The sequence below is a fragment of the Erpetoichthys calabaricus genome, chromosome 4 (assembly GCF_900747795.2).
Source record: "Erpetoichthys calabaricus chromosome 4, fErpCal1.3, whole genome shotgun sequence".
NCBI classification, from domain to species: domain Eukaryota; kingdom Metazoa; phylum Chordata; class Cladistia; order Polypteriformes; family Polypteridae; genus Erpetoichthys; species Erpetoichthys calabaricus.
The window spans coordinates 127746719-127770161 of NC_041397.2; the positions used below are offsets into that span (position 1 = coordinate 127746719).

The 23443-nt window shown below is 43.7% G+C and overlaps 1 protein-coding gene across 1 annotated transcript in view; it reads right to left on the reverse strand.

The window, feature by feature from the left end:
- LOC114651133 (probable ubiquitin carboxyl-terminal hydrolase FAF-X) overlaps window positions 1-23362 on the reverse strand; it is a 229739-nt gene extending 206377 nt beyond the window's left edge. Inside the window, exon 1 of the mRNA XM_051926139.1 lies at window positions 23148-23362. Within this exon, the coding sequence (XP_051782099.1) occupies window positions 23148-23243 (96 nt within the window). The 5' untranslated portion in view covers window positions 23244-23362. The remainder of the gene's footprint in view (window positions 1-23147) is intronic.
- Window positions 23363-23443: the final 81 nt, after the last annotated feature.

Here is a 23443-nt window from a genome sequence, read left to right on the forward strand (position 1 = left end):
AATTAGTGGGCTAATATTTCATTCATGACAATGAAAGGTGTACAGAAAGTGAAATGCCAGTGCAGATTGCAGCAGAATGTGAAATTGAAAATGAATGGGTTATATACAAACAAAAATTTACAAAGTAGATTTAGCAAAATGAAGATAACAACGAAAGAAAAATGATTATGATCTTACACGCATATATAACTCGGGCACCACTGCGAGTGGCAGCCTTTCCAGCAGCTCTGTGTACGACTTTATATTTCTACCTTTCTCTCTATTTCTCTGATCACTTCTACCACTTTCTTTTATGTGGATTCGTTTCCTGTGGACACTTTTTACTACATGGACATGGATTTTAACACGCTGAGACTCGGATTTTTACACGCCGAGACTCATCTATTCAGGTAGTCAACTTCAAGCACTGAGAACAAAGGCCCATGGCGGTGTGGTTCCCTATTTACCCGACAAGGTAAGAAGGTTGTATCGTGGCACCAGAGGCAGCGCTAAGCTAAAGGCTAAGTGGCTAGCGAGGAAGTGCCGATACAAGCTTTCAGCTACCTTCTGTGATCCTGGGAAATGTGAATTCACCACCAAACAAGATCGACGAACTGGCTGCGCTGGTGAAAAATGTCAGGACCTACAGAGAATGCAGTTTGTTGTGTTTTTGTGAAACATGGCTAACAACTAACGTCCCAGATGCTAGATGCGGGAAACAGAAAGGAGGAGGACTCGCTGTCTATGTGAATACAAGATGGTGCAACTCTGGACATGTAAACGTCAAAATCTCCACTTGCTGCAGGGACATCGAACTGTTGGCCGTAAGTCTGCATTCCTATTACTTGCCCAGAGTGTTCGGACACATCACTGTTTTTATTGTTTACATCCCTCCTCTTGCAGACGTGGAGATAGCGGGTGACATCATCCACTCCTCTGTTGCTAAACTACAAACACAGCACCCTGAGGCGCTTGTGCTGATCACTGGAGACTTTAACCATGTGACGATGGACAAAACATTACCTGCCTTCTCCCAGTATGTGGATTGTAATACCCAGGGAAATAGGATTATTGACCTACTGTATGCAAACGTTAAGGGCGCATACAGTGCCACCCCGCTGCCTGCGCTTGGGAAAGCAGATCATAACCTGGTTCTGCTTCAGCCTCACTACAAACCAAGAGTGAAGGAGCTACCTACAACCACATGCTCATTCAGGAAGTGGTCCCCTGAGGCAGAGCAGGCTCTGAGAGACTGCTTTGGAACTACGGACTGGGATATCCTGCAGGGGTCACATAGTGAGAACATTAACACTAGAATTACCAGAGCCTACGAAAAAACTCGTAGATCCGGCCCACCTTAAATCGCTTCTTAAAACCCTTCTCACCTCTCCGCCAGCGTCTTTTGTCATCTAAATGTACTGATAAAGACATGCTGCCAGCAACCGGCTATTCCATCCCCCCAACGACTTAGAACGTAAACAAGCTTTTCCCAGCTCATGCCTTGATTGATTATCTGGGAGTGAAGTGGAGTTTTAGAGTAGAAATAATAGATTGTTATTTGGAACACACGCATTTCATATGTGTTGCATTTCTACAGTAATCTGTGTAAACACATTGTTAAAACAGAAACGGTTTACAATATTCTAGTAGCAAATGACAAAATGTAGGCATAAACTATATAATGTATGAAGCCTGAAGTCCAAATATCAAAGAAACACACATTAGCTATCACTGCTTCTGTGGCGCAACAGTATCAGTTGCTGACTGGGAATCCAAAGGTTGTGAGTTCGATCCTGCACAACTCCATTTTGAGAAGTGTTCTTATTTTCACTATTTTAGAATAAAAAGATACATTTGATTTCAGTCTGTAACAGCCGGTGTAATTTATGATATTTGTAAAGGTTAGCTTTATTTTTTTTTTAAATTCACTTTTCATTGTCTCAGTCGCGTTCAGGATACTTCCCTACCGCCCCCCACCTGACACTGCTGTTTTCACATAAAGACGCTCTATAGTTCTGCAGTGTATCACGATACATACCACCACGTGTTTTTTCCCCCAATATTGCCAGTCCCCACGTGTTGCTGTATGCTGTTTCTTTTGTACACCAGGACATGCAGAGGAAAGCATAGTAAAGAGCAGTAACTTCAGCGCTATATGCAATCATCAGACACTCCCCATCTGATACTGCTGTTTTCACATAAAGACGCGCTAAAGCTCTGCAGTGTACTGAAGTGTCTGCATGCACTTTTCGTGGCATTATACGTGTATTTTTTGAGCATGCCCATGTAGCTCAAACACAGGAACATATGTTGATGTAAAAGTATAACAAAACAAGTGCACTTTTATTCAAGACTATAACCGAAGAAAAAAGAAAGCAAGTTACAGTAGGCGGTTGATATGACAGCTTGCTTGGTGCAATGCTAAGAACTGCTGATTTCCATTCGGTGCTATATAACTGTTAACATTTGAATCTGATGATTGCATATAGCGCTGTCTTATTCAGTGTGCACAAGAACATGCAGGTGGCCAGTTGCTGCGTGCAACGCACATTTTAAAAAAAGAAAGAGACAAATATATGTGACATTTTGAAGAAATCATTTTATGACCCGAATAGTACCAATCAGAAAACATCGTCGAAGTAATGCAATATTAATGAAAACGAACAGCGTCAGATCGGGTGTGAAGTTATACTGGCGCTGTTTGAGTCAGATCAGAAGCTGAATAAGCTGAAAAAGCTCCTGTTCTGACTCTAAGTAAAAAAGCATGAATTAATCAACAGAAATAACCGCGATTGACATTTTAAAGATAACGATTTACAGCGCATACCAATTTATAAATTCAATGTCCGTTTGAGGAAAAAAAAAAAACACTTTCTTCAAAGCTGGGAATCGAACTCACGTCTCTGTAGCACGACAGGGCTGTTGTGCCCCAAGTCAGCAAACCGTAGCGTTAAGCCACGGAAGCTGTTGTATCATCCTTGAACCTTTTGTGAAAGTGTTTATTTGATGTTTGGACTTCAGGCTTCACAGATTCTATAGTTTATGCCTACATTTTGTAACATTTATTACTAAAATATGAAAAAGTTTCTGTTTTAGCAATGTGTTTACACAGATTACTGTAGAAACGGAACACGCATGAAATGCATGTATTCCAAATAGCGATCTATTATTTTCATTCTAAAACTCCAGCAGTTCAGTCACTCCCAGATAATCAACAAGCCATGAACTGGGAAAACTTAGTGAACGTTCTGCGACGGTGGGGGATGGAATAGCCGGCTGCTCGCTGCTCCTGATAATCGGCAGATTTAGAAGACAAAAGAGAGGTGAGAACGGTTTTAAGGTGGGCCGGATCTACGAGTTTTTTCATAGACTCTGGTAATTCTAGTGTTAAGGAGGTTGTTAACTGCACTACTGACTACATCAACTTCTATATGGACATTGTAGTTGCAGTAAGAACAGCCATGGATTACAAGTGACATCAAGGGCCTTTTGAACCAGAAGAAAATGGCTTTTAATACTAGAATTACCAGAGCCTACGAAAAAACTTGTAGATCCGGCCCACCTTAAATTCCTTTGCACCTTTCCGTCAGCTTCTTTTGTCTTGTAAATGTGTCGATAAGGAAAAGCAGCAAGCAGCCCGCTATACATTACCCCCCCTCCCCGATCCCCCCCCCCGCCGCTGAAAGTGCAAAAACCACTCCCAACTCATGCCTTGTTTATCAGGGAGTGAGGTAGTACCTCGAGCTGTATAAGCTAAAAAATATATCGTTATTTGGAACACATGCATTTCACGTGTGTTCTGTGTCTACAAAGATCTATGTAAGCGCAGGATGACAGGAAATGCAAGAAATGTTGAACGCATACCTAAAAGACAAACGTTTTCCATGTTTTAGTACTAACAACAAAATGTAGACATGAAATGTATAATGTGTGAAAACTGAAGTCCAAATATCAAATAAACACTTTCACAAAAGGTACAAGTAGAACAGAACAAGTACACTTTTATTCAAGACTACAGTAATCCCTCCTCCATCGCGGGGGTTGCGTTCCAGAGCCACCCGCGAAATAAGAAAATCCGCGAAGTAGAAACCATATGTTTATATGGTTATTTTTATATTGTCATGCTTGGGTCACAGATTTGCGCAGAAACACAGGAGGTTGTAGTGAGACAGGAACGTTATTCAAACACTGCAAACAAACATTTGACTCTTTTTCAAAAGTTTAAACTGTGCTCCATGACAAGACAGAGATGACAGTTCTGTCTCACAATTAAAAGAATGCAAACATATTTTCCTCTTCAAAGGAAACAGAGAGTAAAGCAAACAAATCAATAGGGCTGTTTGCTTTTAAGTATGTGAAGCACCGCGGCACAAAGCTGTTGAAGGCGGCAGCTCACATCCCCTCCGTCAGGAGCAGGGAGAGAGAGAGAGAGAGACAAACAAAAATCAATACGTGCCCTTTGAGCTTTTAAGTATGCAAAGCACCGTGCAGCATGTCCTTCAGGAAGTAGCTGCACACGTCCCTATCGTCTAGGTGTGCGAACAGCCCCCCTGCTCACACCCCCTACGTCAGCGCAAGAGAGAGAGAGAGAGAAAGTAAGTTGGGTAGCTTCTCAGCCATCTGCCAATAGCGTCCCTTGTATGAAATCAACTGGGCAAACCAACTGAGGAAGCATGTACCAGAAATTAAAAGACCCATTGTCCGCAGAAACCCACGAAGCAGCGAAAAATCCGCGATATATATTTAAATATGCTTACATATAAAATCCGTGATGGAGTGAAGCCGCGAAAGGCGAAGCGCGATATAGCGAGGGATCACTGTATAACCAAAGAAAAAGAAATCGGGTTAGTGTACTTCAATGTCACGACTGCTTTGGTAGTACAGTGGTAAGAACTGCTGACTCCTATTCAAAGGGTTGCTGGTTTGAGTCCCCCCGCATCCCAAAATAAATGTTTTGAGTAATGAACTGCTCTTATTGTTGCTATTATACAATAAAAACATACATTTGATTTGAGTCTGTAACAGCCGGTGTACAGTAAATGTATGGAACTTGTCAAGGTTAGCAGGGGTTTTTTTTCAGTTGTATTCTCTCAGTTGTGCTCACGCTCGCCCCGATCTGACACTGTTAGTTTCAAATAAAGACGTGCTATAACAGTGGTGAACTTGGATAAGGAAGAGGGTTCTACATCGGAGAAAAAGAACAGAAGTACCCCCCACCAGAAACGTCCACTCACATATAAGAACAACGCAGTTGCAACAGGCACAAAGATGAAAGATGGCACCGTTTGGATGCAGCTTTGTATATAAAAGTCAGATTGAATGTCATTTACCTTGATTTATTTACTTATCTTCCTAGAGTGTAAAGTCGCAAGTAAACTGCAGAGCTTCCTGTGTGTGACTGACATGGGTATGTATGCTCACAAAGTACATGTGTACTGAAGTGACTTTAGCTGCTTGGGCTTATTGACACATGTACAAGACAAAAGACGCTGAGAGGTGCGAGCGGATTTAAGGTGGGCCGGATTTACGAGTTTTTTCATAAGCTTTGGTAATTCTAGTGTTAATCGCATGATGCGATTAATCGCAGACAATCACAACAATCACATTGTTATGTGCAAAATTTAATAATGAACTCAAAAAGTAGTGTTTTCCGTGTATTTGGTTTGCAAACACTTTAACAGGTTTGACCACCCTAACCCACTCTCACCTCAGGGTACTACACCCTCCACCCATCCTTCTGCAGATACCGGCATAGGAGAGAGATTTCCCCCACCCACAATTACAGCAGCCCAGCTAAGCAGAGAGCTGAGGAGACTTCGTGCCAGTAAAGCACTGGGTCCAGATGGACTATCGCCACAACTGCTGAAGGCCTGTGTGTTGGAGCTGGGGAGGGAGTCCTCTACAGCGCATCTTCAACCTGAGCCTGAAACAGGGAAGAGTCCCAAGGCTTTGGAAAACATCTTGCATCACCCCAGTCCCAAAGGTATCACGTCCTGGTGAGCTGAATTACTTCCGGCCTGTCGCCTTGATGTCACATGTGATGAAGACCATGGAGTGGCTGCTGCTTCACCACCTGAGGCCATAGGTCTGCCACACCCTCGACCCTCTGCAGTTCGCATACCAGGAGAAGGTTGGAGTGGAGGATGCCATCATCTACATGCTACACCGATTCCTCTCCCACTTGAACAGAGGCAGTGGTGCAGTAAGAATTATGTTTCTGGACTTTTCTAGCGCTTTCAACACCATCCAACCTCTGCTCCTTAGGGATAAGCTGACAGAGATGGGAGTAGATTCATACCTGGTGGCATGGATTGTGAACTATCTTACAGACAGACCTCAGTATGTGTGTCTCGGGAATTGCAGGTCTGACATTGTGGTCAGCAGCACAGGAGAGCCGGAGGGGACTGTACTTTCTCTGGTCCTGTTCAGCCTATATACATCGGACTTCCAATACATCTCGGAGTTCTGCCACGTGCAAAAATTCACTGACAACACTGCTATCGTGGACTGCATCAGGAGTGGGCAGAGGAGGAGTATAGGAACCTAATCAAGGACTTTGTTAAATCCAAACCACCCACAACTGAACACCAGTAAAACCAATGAGCTGGTGGTGGATTTTAGGAGGACCAGGCCCCTCATGGACCCCATGATCATCAGAGGTGACTGTGTGCAGAGGGTACAGACCTATAAATACCTGGGAGTGTAGCTGGATGATAAATTGGACTGGACTGCCAATACTGATACTCTGTGCAAGACAGTGCAAGAGAGGAGAGAGCCGACTATACTTCCTTAGAAGACTGGCATCCTTCAACATCTGCAATAAGATGCTGCAGATGTTCTATCAGACGGTTGTGGCGAGCGTCCTCTTCTACGCGGTGGTGTGCTGGGGAGGCAGCATAAAGAAGAGGGACAAACTGGTGAGGAAGGCAGGCTCTATTGTAGGCACAGAGCTGGACAGTTTGACATCCATGGCAGAGTGATGGGTGCTGAGCAGGCTCCTGTCAATCATGGAGAATACACTGCATCCACTAAACAGTATCATCTCCAGACAGAGGAGCAGCTTCAGTGACAGACTGCTGTCACTGTCCTGCTCCACTGACAGACTGAGGAGATCGTTCCTCCCCCACACTATGCGACTCTTCAATTCCACTGGGGGGGTAGTAAATGGTAACATTATACAAAGTTATTGACTGTTATACATGCCTCGCACTCTCCACCTTGCACTATTTAAAGAGTCTTTATCACTCTTTAATTAATACTAGAGTATGTGAATTTCCCCTTGGGATGAAGAAAGTATCTATCTATCTATCTATCTATCTATCTATCTATCTATCTATCTATCTATCTATCTATCTATCTATCTATCTCAATCCTCAGTAGACGTACAGTGCATCCAGAAAGTATTCACAGCGCATCACTTTTTCCACATTTTGTTATGTTACAGCCTTATTCCAAAATGGATTAAATTCATTTTTTTCCTCAGAATTCTACACACAACACCCCATAATGATAACATGAAAAAAGTTTACTTGTGGTTTTTGCAAATTTATTAAAAATAAAAAAAATTGAGAAATCACATGTACATAAGTATTCACAGCCTTTGCTCAATACTTTGTAAATGCACCTTTGGCAGCAATTACAGCCTCAAGTCTTTTTGAATATGATGCCACAAGCTTGGCACACCTATCCTTGGCCAGTTTCACCCATTCCTCTTTGCAGCACCTCTCAAGCTCCATCAGGTTGGATGGGAAGCGTCGGTGCACAGCCATTTTAAGATCTCTCCAGAGATGTTCAATCGGATTCAAGTCTGGACTCTGGCTGGGCCACTCAAGGACATTCACAGAGTTGTCCTGAAGCCACTCCTTTGATATCTTGGCTGTGTGCTTAGGGTCGTTGTCCTGCTGAAAGATGAACCATCGCCCCAGTCTGAGGTCAAGAGCGCTCTGAAGCAGGTTTTCATCCAGGATGTCTCTGTACATTGCTAAAGTCATCTTTTCCTTTATCCTGACTAGTCTCCCAGTCCCTGCCGCTGAAAAACATCCCCACAGCATGATGCTGCCACCATCATGCTTCATTGTAGGGATGGTATTGGCCTGGTGATGAGCGGTGCCTGGTTTCCTCCAAACGTCACGTGACGCCTGGCATTCACACCAAAGAGTTCAATCTTTGTCTCATCGGACCAGAGAATTTTCTTTCTCATGGTCTGAGAGTCCTTCAGGTGCCTTTTGGCAAACTCCAGGCGGGCTGCCATGTGCCTTTTACTAAGGAGTGGCTTCCGTCTGGCCACTTTACCATACAGGCTTGATTGGTGGATTGCTTCAGAGATGGTTGTCCTTCTGGAAGGTTCTCCTCTCTCCACAGAGGACCTCTGGAGCTCTATCTATCTATCTATCTATCTATCTATCTATCTATCTATCTATCTATCTATCTATCTATCTGTAGACGGAGCAAATATATAGATAGCATAACAAGCAGTACTTTGTAAAATATAATAGGGAATATGCAGAAGGCCATAAAAGAGCAGAGTTAATAATGAAACAACTGATAGAAAGGGGGAAAAAGGCCAAAGGAAAAAATTAGAGTATACAGTATATACAGTAATACAGTATTCAGGGGTTCTCAACGTCGGTCCTGGGGACCCCCTGTCACTGCAGGTTTTTGTTCCAACCAGCTTCTGTTTTTAATTGAACTCTTGGGCTAATTAAGTGAACTGATATTTCCCAAGTTCTGTGTTTAGGGAACAATATATTAATTAGAAAACTAAGTTCGCTAAAAAAAAAAAAAAAAAAATTAAAATGTACCAAGCAGTTATATAGAAATAATGTATTTTTTTCTTTTCAACAGTATTTTCATCTTGATTTTCATTCTACTTTTCAAGGTCTTCTAATTGTTTAATTAATCCATTATTTACTAATTACTGGGTCTGATGCTAAAGTAGTTGCAGCTTTTGATTATTCAGTGTTGTTTGCCTGGGTGTCTGATCTGCTCGTTTTAAATTGTCATTAATAATATACAACGAAGGGGGAAAAACTGCACAGAGAAAGGGCAAAGTATAATGAAATCAACAAAAGAGAGTTAAGCATTTAAATCTATAGCAAAAGCAGAAATATTTATAAATGTCTTATAAATGTAAAAATCATGCTGCTGTGCTTTTCTGAATGTCGAATAAAAAAAAAAAACAGCTAATTAAATGAGATCAGTGTTATCAGGTGTTGTCAGTGATTAGGAATCTGGTTGGAACAAAAACCTGCAGCCACAGGGGGGTCCCCAGGACCGAGTTTGAGAAACACTTATGTACTCTATTTATTAAAGTGGAATAAAAGATGGTGTAGACACAGAAAAAGAATGGAATAACTTGTCTGCCAGTTAGGAAGATTTTTTTCCACAAAAGGAGCACAAGAGAGTGAGGGAAATAAACCTTCAGAATCAAGTAAAGGCCCCAGAACCATGGAAAAGAAGGGTAATAACAATATTGTCCAAAACAGGAGATCTAGGTGAAAAACCGGGTGGCCCATTACTTTATTGTGCATGGATTACAAAAAAGACAGCAAACAGGGCAACAGAGAAACAGGAAATTGCTATAGCAGAAGATTATTAAGTTTCTGCGGTGCCAGGATGTAAAATAGCGGGTAACTTTATACTGTCAAGACAAACAACAGAATATACAAATCATTAAGAAGGTTCCAATAACAATATTAAATTTAGATTGAGGAAAGCTTACGATATATCTCTATTATAAAAGGAAATCCTGACTGTTTTCAAGAGATAATTTCAAGTCCCATGAGACGAGACTTCGGTCATGAGTTTTTTTCAAGTCACACCCTCCTCTCAACCATATTCAACCACGCACACAGACTTTTCACCTCTCATTCATGTGAATGCTTTTGACAGACACAGTTCCTGCTCTCTTAGCTCTTATAAATTTTTACGCTTTCCTCACTTTAAGTTCCCAATAAAAGAAGACTTATGTCCAAATCTTATTGAAGAATTTCATCATGTAGGGTTATCAACAGAAGAAATGAGTAAATGGGCAATCCTAGCACCGAGAAACGATAAAGTCAAACAAATTAACGTGAAAATTGTCAATCGATCACACTGCAAATTGGTTAAATGCATATCAATAGACTATGCTGAAACAGTTGGTGGTGATCGTGCGGAAGATGAAAACATCAACTTAAAATATCCCGAAGAATATCTACAACCGTTAACACCGTACAGTCTTCCACTCCCCGAATTACTGTTGAAAGAAGGATGTATCCAAGAAAGGTAATGTAGTACATCTCCCACAGATAACATTAGACACCAAAGGAGATCTTGATATGCCATTCATATTAAAACGTTAACAGTTTTGTGTTAGAATAGCTTTTGCAAACACAACAAATCACAGAGACAAACATTCGAAAAAGTCGGTTTATTTATTAGGGAGAAAGAAACTAAATTCACTCACAGACAGTTATACATTGCATTGTCACGATGCCCAAGTCCAAACAGAATCAAAATTCAAAGCAATATTGACGAAAATTTAATTCAAAAAATTGTTTTACTGATGTTTTACAGTAAAAGTGTGAGTTTAAAAAGTATTTGCGTATTAATTTCAAAGACAAACAGAACAAAATCATATTATGCAACGAATAACTCTATTGCAATATGAAACATAAAATTTACTTTCAAATTATTATGTTTTACTATTTTTTAATGTGGTTAATTACTTGCTGTAATGTAAAATAGGTCTATTATGCATATGTAACAATTCACATAAAAATATCTGTTTAAATTGTACATCCACTTCCCCATACGCAGATTGCAACCAGCCTGGGTGTTGGTGAGGGAAGCGAGCAGGGTGCAAAGCCCCCTAGTATTATGAAATTATTACATATGGGAAGCACTAAAGATGTTGGAATTTCCAGAGAATTAAATGGATCAAGGCATAAGAAACAATTTAATTTATATTAATGACATTGATTCTGGTATAGTTAGTAAACTTGTGAAATTTGCAGATATGATTGGAGGGATGGCAGACACTATATGGGATGGCAGACACTATATGGGAAGTATTTTATGCAAAAATAAAAATGAATTAAAATTACAAAATGAGTGCAATCTGTCTTTTGCAATTTCATTTTCAAAGTCTGCACGCAAAAGTGCTGCAAAAAGAACAACATTTATTTCTATAGCACGTTTTCATACAAATTATGTTGCTTGAAGCGCTTTACAAGATGAAGAAAGAAAAAAAGAAAATGTAAATATTTGGCAATAAACAAAGAATAAAGTAAAGTCTGATGGCCAGGGAGGACATAAAAAAACAAAAAAAAAAAACAAAATTTGCAGGGGTTCCAAGGCCATGAGACCATCCAGCCCCCACTAGGCATTCTACCTAACAAAGTCCTCATGGTTTTCAGGCTTCATGTGGAAGAATTTGGTTAAAAATTTAAATTTAAATGAAACGCAAAGTAAAACGCATTTCTACTTTGGATTTTCATTTTCAAGTTCTCACCATGCAGATGGTGTGTGTCAATGGGCAGGGCTTTGCACCTCGATTTCCCATAATTCTTTGTCCTTCGTAGCTGTAGTGCCACTTTGATCGATAGAATATTTCTCATTTCAAATGTGTTTAATTCACATGATTTTGATCTTTTCACCCCGTACTGCAAGCTTCACAGCAAAACTGTTTCACAAAATCCTAAGAACATGCATAATTGTAGTTCTGAAGTAATTAATGTTATGATTTAATTACAATATTTAACGTCAGAAATTAGCCTTTATTATGTCATAATTTACCTTTATGTGTATACAGTGAAGCAGAAAAGGGAAGCTTTGTATTTTTGTGATATTATAGTGTAGCGTCAGCACAGAGTACCGCAATGGTGTTTACATCTTTGAGGTGGCTTGCTGTCCTTAAAAGGACTGTTTGCATTTTGCTGCAGTTTGTAAAGCCTGTGCGACTGTCCAGAGCTGCCATTTTTATTGGTGCTGTTACTATTGATGATACAATGCCAGATGAAACTTTTGGTGTCTCATCCCTAGTTGATGTAATTTCTCCAATGCCGTTGCAAACCCCTCCCTTCAAAGTCGCTGTCCCCAACAGGCCACTTCCAACTCCTTGCAACAGTGCACAACTTCTTCAAAATGGCTGGGTGGTCTTCTCTGCCATTTCGGCCATGCAGCTGGTGTTGAGGGCACATCAGCAGGGTTTGGGAGGGCTGTGTTGTCAGATGGCGCAGCAGGGATGTTATGTTGCGTGTTGCACTGGCAGGTGGCACAACTGGGATGTTAAGTACTTTGCTGTTGTTCGGTGCAGCAGGTGTGTTCATGCTGGTCAGGTGTAGGCAAGCAGGCGAACCACCTGGTTTGGAGATGCAGGTATACCTGTCCCTTTGCTGGTTTTGTTTACTAAACTGGCGCTGCAGACCGCACTCCAGGTCTGGATCTCAGCTTTGAGGCTGTCCTTTCACCTCCACTTCTATGACCTGTCTTGTCCTTTGCTTGCCATTTTTGACACCGGCTCTGCTGATCAGGCTCAGTTGGGATCAGTGGTAACTCGATCCGTTACACTTTTCTCCAGCTTCTTAGCAGGTGTCAGTCTCTCTGCTGCCCCCATCCCTGTACTGGTGCTGCACCCAGCACTCCAGGTTACAGATCTGAGCCTCGAGGCTCTCCAGCACCTCCGCTGATGAGCCACTACGGTGCTCAGTGCTGATGGTACAATACTAAAAAATACAAAGCGTTCGGTTTCCATGTCAGTGTAAATAAATACGGTATCAACTATAATGTAATAAAGGCTTATTTCTCTTCTGTTAAACATTGTAAGGCGGCACAGTGGCGCAGTGGGTGGCGCTGCTGCCTCACAGTTAGGAGACCCGGGTTCACTTCCCAGGGCCTCCCTGCGTGGAGTTTGCATGTTCTCCCCATGTCTGCGTGGGTTTCCTCCGGGTGCTCTGGTTTCCTCCCACAGTCCAAAGACATGCAGGTTAGGTGGATTGGTGATCCTAAATTGTCCCTAGTGTGTGCTTGGTGTGGGTGTGTGTGCCCAACGGTGGGCTGGCACCCTGCCGGAGGTTTGTTTCCTGCCTTGCGCCCTGTGCTATCTGGGATTGGCTCCAGCAGACCCCCGTGACCCTGTAGTTAGGATACAGCGGTTTGGATAATGGATGGATAAATGCTGTGATTAACGGGGATGAAAAGATCAAAATCATAGTTGAAGTGAGAAGTATTCTATCGATCTAAATGGCTCTATAACTACGAACGACAAAAATTATGGAAAAAAATCGCCAAACCCCACCCATTGATACTCATGATTTGCATGTTGAGAACTTGAAAATGAAAATGCAAAGTGGAAAATTCACTGAGCAGCAGGTAGCGCCAATGTTTATTTGCGTTTTTTTTTTTCATTTTTGCAGCTTCATTGCAGTTCACTCTGAAAATGAAACTGCAAATTTTATTGTTTCATTTTCATTTTTTGCAGCATTCTTGAGTGCTGACTTTAAAAAAGAAATTGCAAAAGAGAGATTGCATTTTCATTTTTAGGTGGATTGGCGATTCTAAATTGGCCCTAGTGTGTGCTTGGTGTGTGGGTGTGTTTGTGTGTGTCCTGCGGTGGGTTGGCACCCTGCCCGGGATTGGTTCCTGCCTTGTGCCCTGTGTTGGCTGGGATTGGCTCCAGCAGACCCCCGTGACCCTGTGTTCAGATTCAGTGGGTTGGAAAATGAATGGATGGATATTGAATTCAAAATGACCTGGACAACCTTCAGAACTGGGAAGAAAAAGAAAAGTGCAAAGTGCTATGCGTGGGCAAAAGGAATATAAATTAGGAATACAAGATGGGAAACACTGTCATACAGAAAGCAACCTTTGAAAAGGATGTATGTCCATCCATCCATCCATCCATTGTCTCCCGCTTATCCGAGGTCGGGTCGCGGGGGCAGCAGCTTGAGCAGAGATACCCAGACTTCCCTCTCCCCGGCCACTTCTTCTAGCTCTTCCAGGAGAATCCCAAGGCGTTCCCAGGCCAGTCGAGAGACATAGTCCCTCCAGCGTGTCCTGGGTCTTCCCCGGGGCCTCCTCCCAGTTAGACGTGCCCGGAACACCTCACCAGGGAGGCGTCTAGGAGGCATCCTGATCAGATGCCCGAGCCACCTCATCTGACTCCTCTCGATGCGGAGGAGCAGCGGCTCTACTCTGAGCCCCTCCCGGATGACTGAGCTTCTCACCCTATCTTTAAGGGAAAGCCCAGACACCCTGCGGAGGAAACTCATTTCAGCCGCTTGTATTCGCGATCTCGTTCTTTCGGTCACTACCCATAGCTCATGACCATAGGTGAGGGTAGGAACATAGATCGACTGGTAAATTGAGAGCTTCGCCTTGCGGCTCAGCTCCTTTTTCACCACGACAGACCGATGCAGCGCCCGCATTACTGCGGATGCCGCACCGATCCGCCTGTCGATCTCACGCTCCATTCTTCCCTCACTCGTGAACAAGACCCCGAGATACTTGAACTCCTCCACTTGGGGCAGGATCTCGCTACCAACCCTGAGAGGGCACTCCACCCTTTTCCAGCTGAGGACCATGGTCTCGGATTTGGAGGTGCTGATTCTCATTCCAGCCGCTTCACACTTGGCTGCGAACCGATCCAGAGAGAGCTGAAGATCACGGCCTGATGAAGCAAACAGGACAACATCATCTGCAAAAAGCAGTGACCCAATCCTGAGCCCACCAAACCGGACCCCCTCAACGCCCTGGCTGCGCCTAGAAATTCTGTCCATAAAAGTTATGAACAGAATCGGTGACAAAGGGCAGCCCTGGCGGAGTCCAACTCTCACTGGAAACGGGTTCGACTTACTGCCGGCAATGCTGACCAAGCTCTGGCACCGATCGTACAGGGACCGAACAGCCCTTATCAGGGGGGCCGGTACCCCATACTCTCGGAGTACCCCCCACAGGATTCCCCGAGGGACACGGTCGAATGCCTTTTCCAAGTCCACAAAACACATGTAGACTGGTTGGGCAAACTCCCATGCACCCTCCAGGACCCTGCTAAGGGTATAGAGCTGGTCCACTGTTCCGCGACCAGGACGAAAACCACACTGTTCCTCCTGAATCCGAGGCTCGACTATCCGACAGACCCTCCTCTCCAGGACCCCTGAATAGACTTTTCCAGGGAGGCTGAGGAGTGTGATCCCTCTGTTGTTGGAACACACCCTTCGATCCCCCTTCTTAAAGAGGGGGACCACCACCCCAGTCTGCCAATCCAGAGGCACTGTCCCTGATGTCCATGCGATGTTGCCGAGGCGTGTCAACCAAGACAGTCCTACAACATCCAGAGCCTTGAGGAACTCCGAGCATATCTCATCCACCCCTGGGGCCCTGCCACCAAGGAGTTTTTTGACCACCTCGGTGACCTCAGTCCCAGAGATGGGGGAGCCCACCCCTGAGTCCCCAGGCTCTGCTTCCTCATTGGAAGGCATGTTAATGGGATTGAGGAGGTCTTCGAAGTACTCCCCCCACCGACCCACAACGTCCCGAGTCGAGGTCAGCAGCGCACCATCCCCACCATATACAGTGTTGACACTGCACTGCTTCCCCTTCCTGAGACGCCAGATGGTGGACCAGAATCTCCTCGAAGCCGTCCGAAAGTCGTTCTCCATGGCCTCCCCAAACTCCTCCCACACCCGAGTTTTTGCCTCAGCAACCACCAAAGCCGCATTCCGCTTGGCCTGCCGGTACCTATCAGCTGCCTCCAGGGTCCCACAGGACAAAAGGGTCCCGTAGGACTCCTTCTTCAGTGTCCACCAACGGGTTCGGGGATTGCCGCCACGACAGGCACCGACCACCTTACGGCCACAGCTCCGGTCAGCTGCCTCAACAATAGAGGCAAGGATGTATGTGTTGATGCAAAATTTTCATCGACTAAGCAATGCACAGAAGCATTTAAAAATGCAAACACAATGTTAGGTTGGATTATAAAAACTGTTACACTAATGAGATTACATCTGAAAGACTGAGTTTGAGATTGAACTCAGAATTCCCAAAAGTCTGTCAAAGTCCTAAATGCCAAATTTTGTGAACTTCTGAGCAGTGTGTTGGCTGTTATTAGTATTAGCTTTAAAATGTAAAACATTAAAAACTCAAATCTGAAGAGTTACAATTCAATCAAAACCATACCAGCCCCTACGACTCATGAGCGCTAGCTGTCCACACAATTTCAGTAGAACCAATTCATTTATTCCTGAATTACAGCATCCACATCTTTTTTTTTTTTTTTTACCACAGACACACATCTTTCCAAAAATGCTGAAAAACATTCTCAGGGGATATCAGATGTGCTTTTTCTATTCATTTTTTGTATGAAAATTTCCTCCATATATGAAATAGAGAAAGTAAAAAAAATTAATATTCATGATCCTTTTCTCCAAATACTCGAAGCTGTTCCCCTACTATTTTTTTGCATTCATAGTCACAGATGGTAAACTTCACTTTTATTTCCATAGCTAGAAGCACCCAATATTAAAGGATTGACATTGTGATGCTACTGAAGTTTGTTAAAATCATTTTTAAATTTGATATAATTACCAATACACTCCTACCTTTGAATACTACACCAATTTAGAACTGCTATATGAATTATAATCAGCTGCACATTATTTTAGCTGCATGTCAGTGATCCACTCCATCTATTGGACTGACAAGAGCATTTAGAAATGTAGTACTGGCCTACAATATTTGTGAACTGAGATGTATTTACTAATGGGTGTGTTACTCTGAGCCAGTTAACAAGACTTGGAGCCGTGGCCAGCAGAGAGAGCTGGATGAAGACCCAGCATCTGCCTCTACACATGCAAGAGTAACCGTCCTTCTTAACAGCAAACTGTAGCCCTTCATAGTAGAAAAGTCCATTTCCTTGCCCTTTTTTCCCTGCATGAACTATCCAATGCCGCCCACCCCCTTTACCCAACAGCCATTTCTGTGGTTTCTCTCTTTCTATTAAATAAATAGACATTTATCACCTGCACTTCCTGATTCAAGCGCTGCTGCCTCACAGTAAGGAGACCTGGGTTTGCTTCACGGGTCCTTCCTGGGTGGAGTGTGCATGTTCTCCCTGTGTCTGCATGGGTTTCCTCCCACAGACCAAAGACTTGCAGGTTTGCATGCATTGGTGATCCTAAGTTCTCCCTAGTGTGTGTGTGTGTGTGTGTGTGTGTGTGCGTGTGCCCTGTGGTGGGCTGGCGGCCTGCCCGGGGTTTGTTTCCTGCCTGGCTGGGATTGGCTCTAGCAGACCCCCCGTGACCCTGTGTTAGGATATAGCAGGTTGGACAATGACTGACTTCCTGATTCATGAGGTGCTTCGTCCCTGTCTGTTACACTTCAGCATATATAATGGCCCATTACCCTCTCAAAGTGCCATTCTTCTTGCACCATCATGCCAACTTACATCACCAGTGCTAATTTTCCTTTCTCCTTGGACCTCAAGCCACCGTAAAAAACCTTGCACTGTTCCAAGTGTGGTGCTGAGGTGTCACCTGCTGTGTGGGTACAGCAACATGCCATCAGCACTTGCTCCCATCCTCCTCCTCCTCATTGGACCTTACTTTAAGGTCACCCTTGGTCTGGAAGCTTAATCAGATCCCCAAGTCCCATTACCAGTGAGACCACCATGGGTTTCAACTTTCCCTATTCTTTCTCTGTCTAACTTACTTCAGTAACATTTTTCCATTTTCTCATATCCCTTCTTTTTCTATCACCACTGTGGTTTTAACTCCTGTCACTGTATCTAGTTGTTTAGATATTACTTGTTTATCTTTCTGGTTCTTGATGTTCTCCACAATCCTTAGCTCTATTGCTTTCTCCAGTCTCTTTGGCTCGTCTTATTTGTTTTTCCAACAATTGACCTCTTCTACCTGTTTGAGCCTCTCACCATTTGCTGGTCCTTTCTGCATCTTTACAGTCTTCTTCTTGGTGCTGGATTATCTGGGGAGCTTTTTTGCAGGAGTCTTTTTCCTTGTATGGTACAACTCTGGTTCAATTGATCTGGTGCTGAATGTTTCTTCTTGTAATGGCATGATTGATGTCTTGTTGCAATTTTTCAGTCCTGTCTTTTTTAGTCATTGGTTTCTTTGTAAGATACTTATGCTACATTCCATTGCTGGAACCTATCATCTGCTCTGTGAAGATATTTGCATATTACTGTCTTTCTGATTTCAAGTTCATGGCTTCCAAGTGACAGGAGGATTCTCAGGTATTTAAAGCTGTTGTGTATGTGACCTTGTGATAGTTCACATTCTCCTGTCCTAAAGCCTTCCCCCCTTCTTTACTATCATCCAACCACATTATCTGTTTGTCTGTCAGAACGACATCCCAATGTCCTCATGAAAGAACCCAGGCATGAGTGATCAAGTGTGTTCACATGTGCTTTAATAACCCAGTTATTCACAGATACCCAGATTCGAAAATGCCATCTATACCCACCCATATTACAGATTTCTCTAACTGTATTCCAACTGTTTAAATTTCTCTATTGATCTGACAAACCGGGTTAACACAAGCAGAATCTCCAGGAGTAACCTGGTTATGTAGCCTTTACAGCCTTAACCAGGTTGCAGTAAAGAATTTTATACTCTGCACATATCCGTTGCACTCCATTAGCCTGCACAGGTCTTTTCTTCACACAAGTTTCCAACAGTCACAGGTTGAAAGCAGCATCCACAATAAAAGCAGTGTCCCTTCCAGATCACAGACTGTCCTCTTAATTTTTCTTTTCTTTTCTTTAATTTCTTCTCAATAATTCAGTTGACCAGAAAGCTGGAGACAGAGCTGGAGGTGGCAGAGTTAAAGATGCTAAAATTTGCACTGGGTGTGACGAGGATGGATGATTAGAAATGAGTACATTAGAAGGTCAGCTCAAGTTGGACGGTTGGGAGACAAAGTCAGAGAGGCGAGATTGTGTTGGTTTGGACATGTGCAGAGGAGAGTGTGATGATGTGGGTTCGGCTCCGTGCTCCCATCCACTGTTAGGGAGCCCTTGAACCCAACACCGTCAGTAATGTCACCGATGAGCTAGACAGTGAGGCAATAACAATGGAGCAAGGGGATGGTTCAAAAGTGCAGAGTGTTTTTATTTAAAGTAATCCAAAACAAAAGTGCAACTGTGTAAAGTTCAATAAATAAATAATCCATTAAAACGAGTGTCATTGTGGAGGTTAAAAATACGAAAAACAATCCTTTAAAACCGAGGTTAAAACGTTCTTTGGGAAGCTGTCTTTTAAAAACCAATGACAAGCCCGGTGCTTCTTTCACATTAGCGTCTCACCTGCTTCTCCCATGCGGGCCCTGCAACAGGCGGGACACTCTCTGCAGCTGACCTTCTTGCGCTACAACTGCTGCTGTCAGTCGCCATACCGATTCTTGGCTCCGGTCGGCTCCCCCTGACAGTGACTTGGGAGTCCACAACGACCAAGGCTCTCACGTTGTGGACACCACATCCCAAGTCCCGACTCCCGCTGCCTTCCGCAGCCTTAAGTGGAGAGTCACTCGTCTCCCGGTCACTTCTGCCCTTCATAATACACTCTACGGAGTGACCACTTCTGCTACTTACCTGGGTGTCGGCCAAACACCCAGGCTGCCTGCTCACGCTCGCTCTCGCCTGCACCTGCTTTCTCGCTCACTCTCTCACTTCCTGCTCCCTTCTGCAACCTCCGTTTACTTCTCTTTTCTCTCCTCTTGTTTCTCGTTCTTTTTCTCTCCTCTCTAACCGTCTCAGGCTTCTCTATTTATAATGGACGTGGCAGCTGTGGCAATCAACAGTTCCTGGGATGAATTACGCTGTGGACCGTCCCTCACCTGTGCACTTAGGCGAGACACGCCCGCAGCACGAATCCACCTGGAAACCACTTCAGCCACACTACCACTCCCCTTGCAACACTGCGAGCACGGTGATTATTTAAATAAAACCAACTGGCGTCTGCTGGGAGAGCTGTGGACCCATAACACCACAGAGAGATGCTGAGTATATTGGGAGAAGGATGCTAAGGATAGAGCTTAAAGGGAAGAGGAAAAGAGGAAGGCCTAAGCGAAGGTTTATTGATGTGGTGAGAGAAGGACATGCAGGTGATGGGTGTAACAGAGCAAGACGCAGAAGACAGAAAGATATGGAAGAAGATGATCTGCTGTGGCAACACCTAATGGGAGCAGCCGAAAGAGGAAGAAGAATTCAGTTGTTTGTACAGAAAGTCCACACCATGACATGCAAACTGCAGTTGGACCGTTCAAACCCAGATTGAAGTAAAGTAAGCTGAAAATAATCCAAAAACGTTGTCTTAATCACACAAAAGAAACAAAAGGAAACACAAACCCTGGTGTCTTTGTAAGTTTTCTCAAAGACTGTCACTCCATATATAAGCAGGAGTGACGTGTCCATCTAATCCTTTTGATCAAATGGATGGGCTGCCGAGTTGAACACTTTTACAAGCTCTTTAACACTTTATTGTCCTGGTTTGTGCAACACTGTAACCAGTTTTAAACAGGAGACAACCATTATACTGTATGAAAGAGGGAGAAGCATATTGTGACCTGACATGATGGAACAGTCCAACTTGGAGGAAATCCACATCACAGAACAAGGAAAACAAATGCCGGAGGGCATCTGAGTGTTGTATGAGACAGCAGGCCACTTGGACATGGCCTTGTGAGAGGGCCTTCATGTTAACTGTATAGCCTGCTTGCGTATTGTATGCCAGAGTAGAAATATTGTCACTTAAATACAATACAATGAAATTCTTACTTGCATACAACACATCCCTGCTGTTCAGCACCATGACAAACAAAGTGTTAAAATACAAAGCTGCATTTCATTTCATCGAAAACACACAGATCTGCTTAAGTGATGTGCTCCTTCCTAAAGTGTTAATACCTCAGAGTCCTTCAATTAGCTGTTACCTGAAGGAATTGGCCCACACACCAGTTAACGTAAGAGTGGTGACATGTTGCATGTGGTCGACAAGCTAGGATGAATTTCTCTCTTCTTTGTACACGTCACACTATGACGACCACAGCTACTAACATGTACAGACAAATTGTTTGCATAAAATCTGAAATAGTAAATGTTCAAAACAAAACAAGTTCTACATGGAGTTTAAAAGTGTAGGCCTCTGTTCATACTCAAATCCCAAAAGGCAGGCTAAGCGTGGCATATCATGGCAAATCCCGTAAACACCAACCTACAAGTATGAATTGTACAGAAATCTCGAGTGCCCAACATTCACATTTCTGCTGTTTTCAAGTGTATGACAACAGAAATTGAAAAAGACAAGTGATCAATAAATGTACTGTACAGTATATAAATATGTGAACATTTATCAAGCCAAAAAGGCGCACCATCAACAACTTCCAAACACTATTCTTTTACTGTACTTTTAGAACAATAATAAAACTATGGCCATGTGGTGCAATTCCCCGAGGGTGATCTGGCTCACAGGAGCAGCTGGACCAGGCGCCCACGTAACTCCTGCCTGCAGCAGATAGATGATCATCTCAGGGGGGATGCTGGACCATGTGTCTGACTGGGGGGGGTTACTAACCAGGACCCCAAGCTGTTTCATCGTGTGGTGGGATCAGCAACGTGCTGTACCAGTACATGATCCCTGACCTGACCTGACATTTATCCAGTTTGGTCCAGTCGAGACCTGCAGATGTCACAAACAGAACACTGAGCACTGGGCAGAAACCCATAAAGGAAGAAATGCCAGTCTGGCATGGATACTTGGGCACACATTATATTTTGGGGTAATGACAGGTTGAATGATTTGCTACAAATGCCACAAAGAGCTTAAGGTGAAGCTAAACCAGTGGTCTTGTGGTTTAAAGCTCCTAATCTTAGCCGGTATGGCCCACGTGGCTTGTGTCATTCCCGGTATCTTTTGTTCTCATGTTTGTATCGGCTTGTGCTTATGTGCTTACACTGCCAGTGCAGAGAGAAGACACCAATAACAGCACAAAAGACATAAGAGCACCTCCATTTCTGAAGCTCGACAGAAAATGGACGACTCAGTCACAACTAATAGACTAGCATGCTATAATTACAAATACAACAAAGCAAGCACAACAAAACAATTTGGAAGCAGAAGAACATCCCACAATAGATAGAAACAATTGTGTGCGCATGTGTGTATATTCTGTACATCTAGACACTCTGTACCCAGGAGGCCAGCCTACCTAATTGGCATCATCACTGTCTGATATCACAGCATACCCAGAGGCATAGCTAGGGTTTTCAGTGCCCAGGGACAACTGAAGATTTTGCGCCCCCTCCTCTGTTTGCCAAAATGCAATGGGGAAGGGAAATTTGGCGCCCCCTGGATGCTGCGCCCGGGGACAGATGTCCCCGCTTGCCCCACCCCACAGCTACGCCACTGAGCATACCCACACAAGACAGACAGGCCACAAGATGAGGCTCTCCGAGGTCAGAATCTGTCTCTCCATAAGCTGCAGAGTGCTAATCTAAATGGTACACAAAGAAGCAAATCCCATCACCCCAGAAAGCCCCCTTTATTCACTCCGATGTAGTGTGGATCCCACACTGGTGGGCACATTTGACCTGGTCACATATCAGCATGCCCAACAGCTTCATTTACAAACTTAATGTTTTACTGGGTGGCATGTTGAGGTTAGAAGCATCACGTGACAACTTGCATTTCCAGACAGACCCCCAAGTCCAGGCACTGCCAGTATCGACTTCTCATGCTCTCCCTGTGCCTTCTGCGGGATGCATGTCCCAGAAACACAACGATCACACTACCAGTTAACTCTGGCTTGTCGAGAGCAAATACATTTGTGTGACCCATGACAGACTGGCGGGCTCCCCCATTGTTCCCACCTTGAAACTGGTGGAGAAAAAAATGGACGGACGTATCATTTCACTGTATTCTTTGATGAAGATTTAATTGATCAGTTTTCTTAGTTTTCCTCTGTTCACTTAGTGAATAAAATAAGACGTAAAATGTGCCAAGTGCTTTTAACAAAGAACACAAGACAAGACCTGCTTGGAAATGTGGCCGTTCTGTCAAACTGAGTCAATACCAGGAGAACTCTGGCTAAGCCCCCACCCAGCCCACACACACACTTTTTGTGTCAAGTTGTTCCCGACTGCAGACTACATACACTGACAACAGTTTGCTCCATACCAGGTCTGGAGGAAGAGGAGACTGCGGCTGTCCATCTGGCGCTGGGCCCAAGCTGCTATCCGGAGAGCTGATGGTTCTTGCTGTCATGGCTGACATCAGGCAGGCCGTAGCACTCGTGTCCACTTTTGTTGTTTCTTTTACCAGTAGAGCAGCAATGATGGCTGTATTAAGTTTTAAGCTTAAAAACTGGCCATTTTGCAGATACCATTGCTTTACCTAAAAAAAAAGCAAAAAACAAAAAGCCTCTTTTAAGAAAACATCTTTTAGTAGGCACATTGTTTGGGTCCATTTTTAAA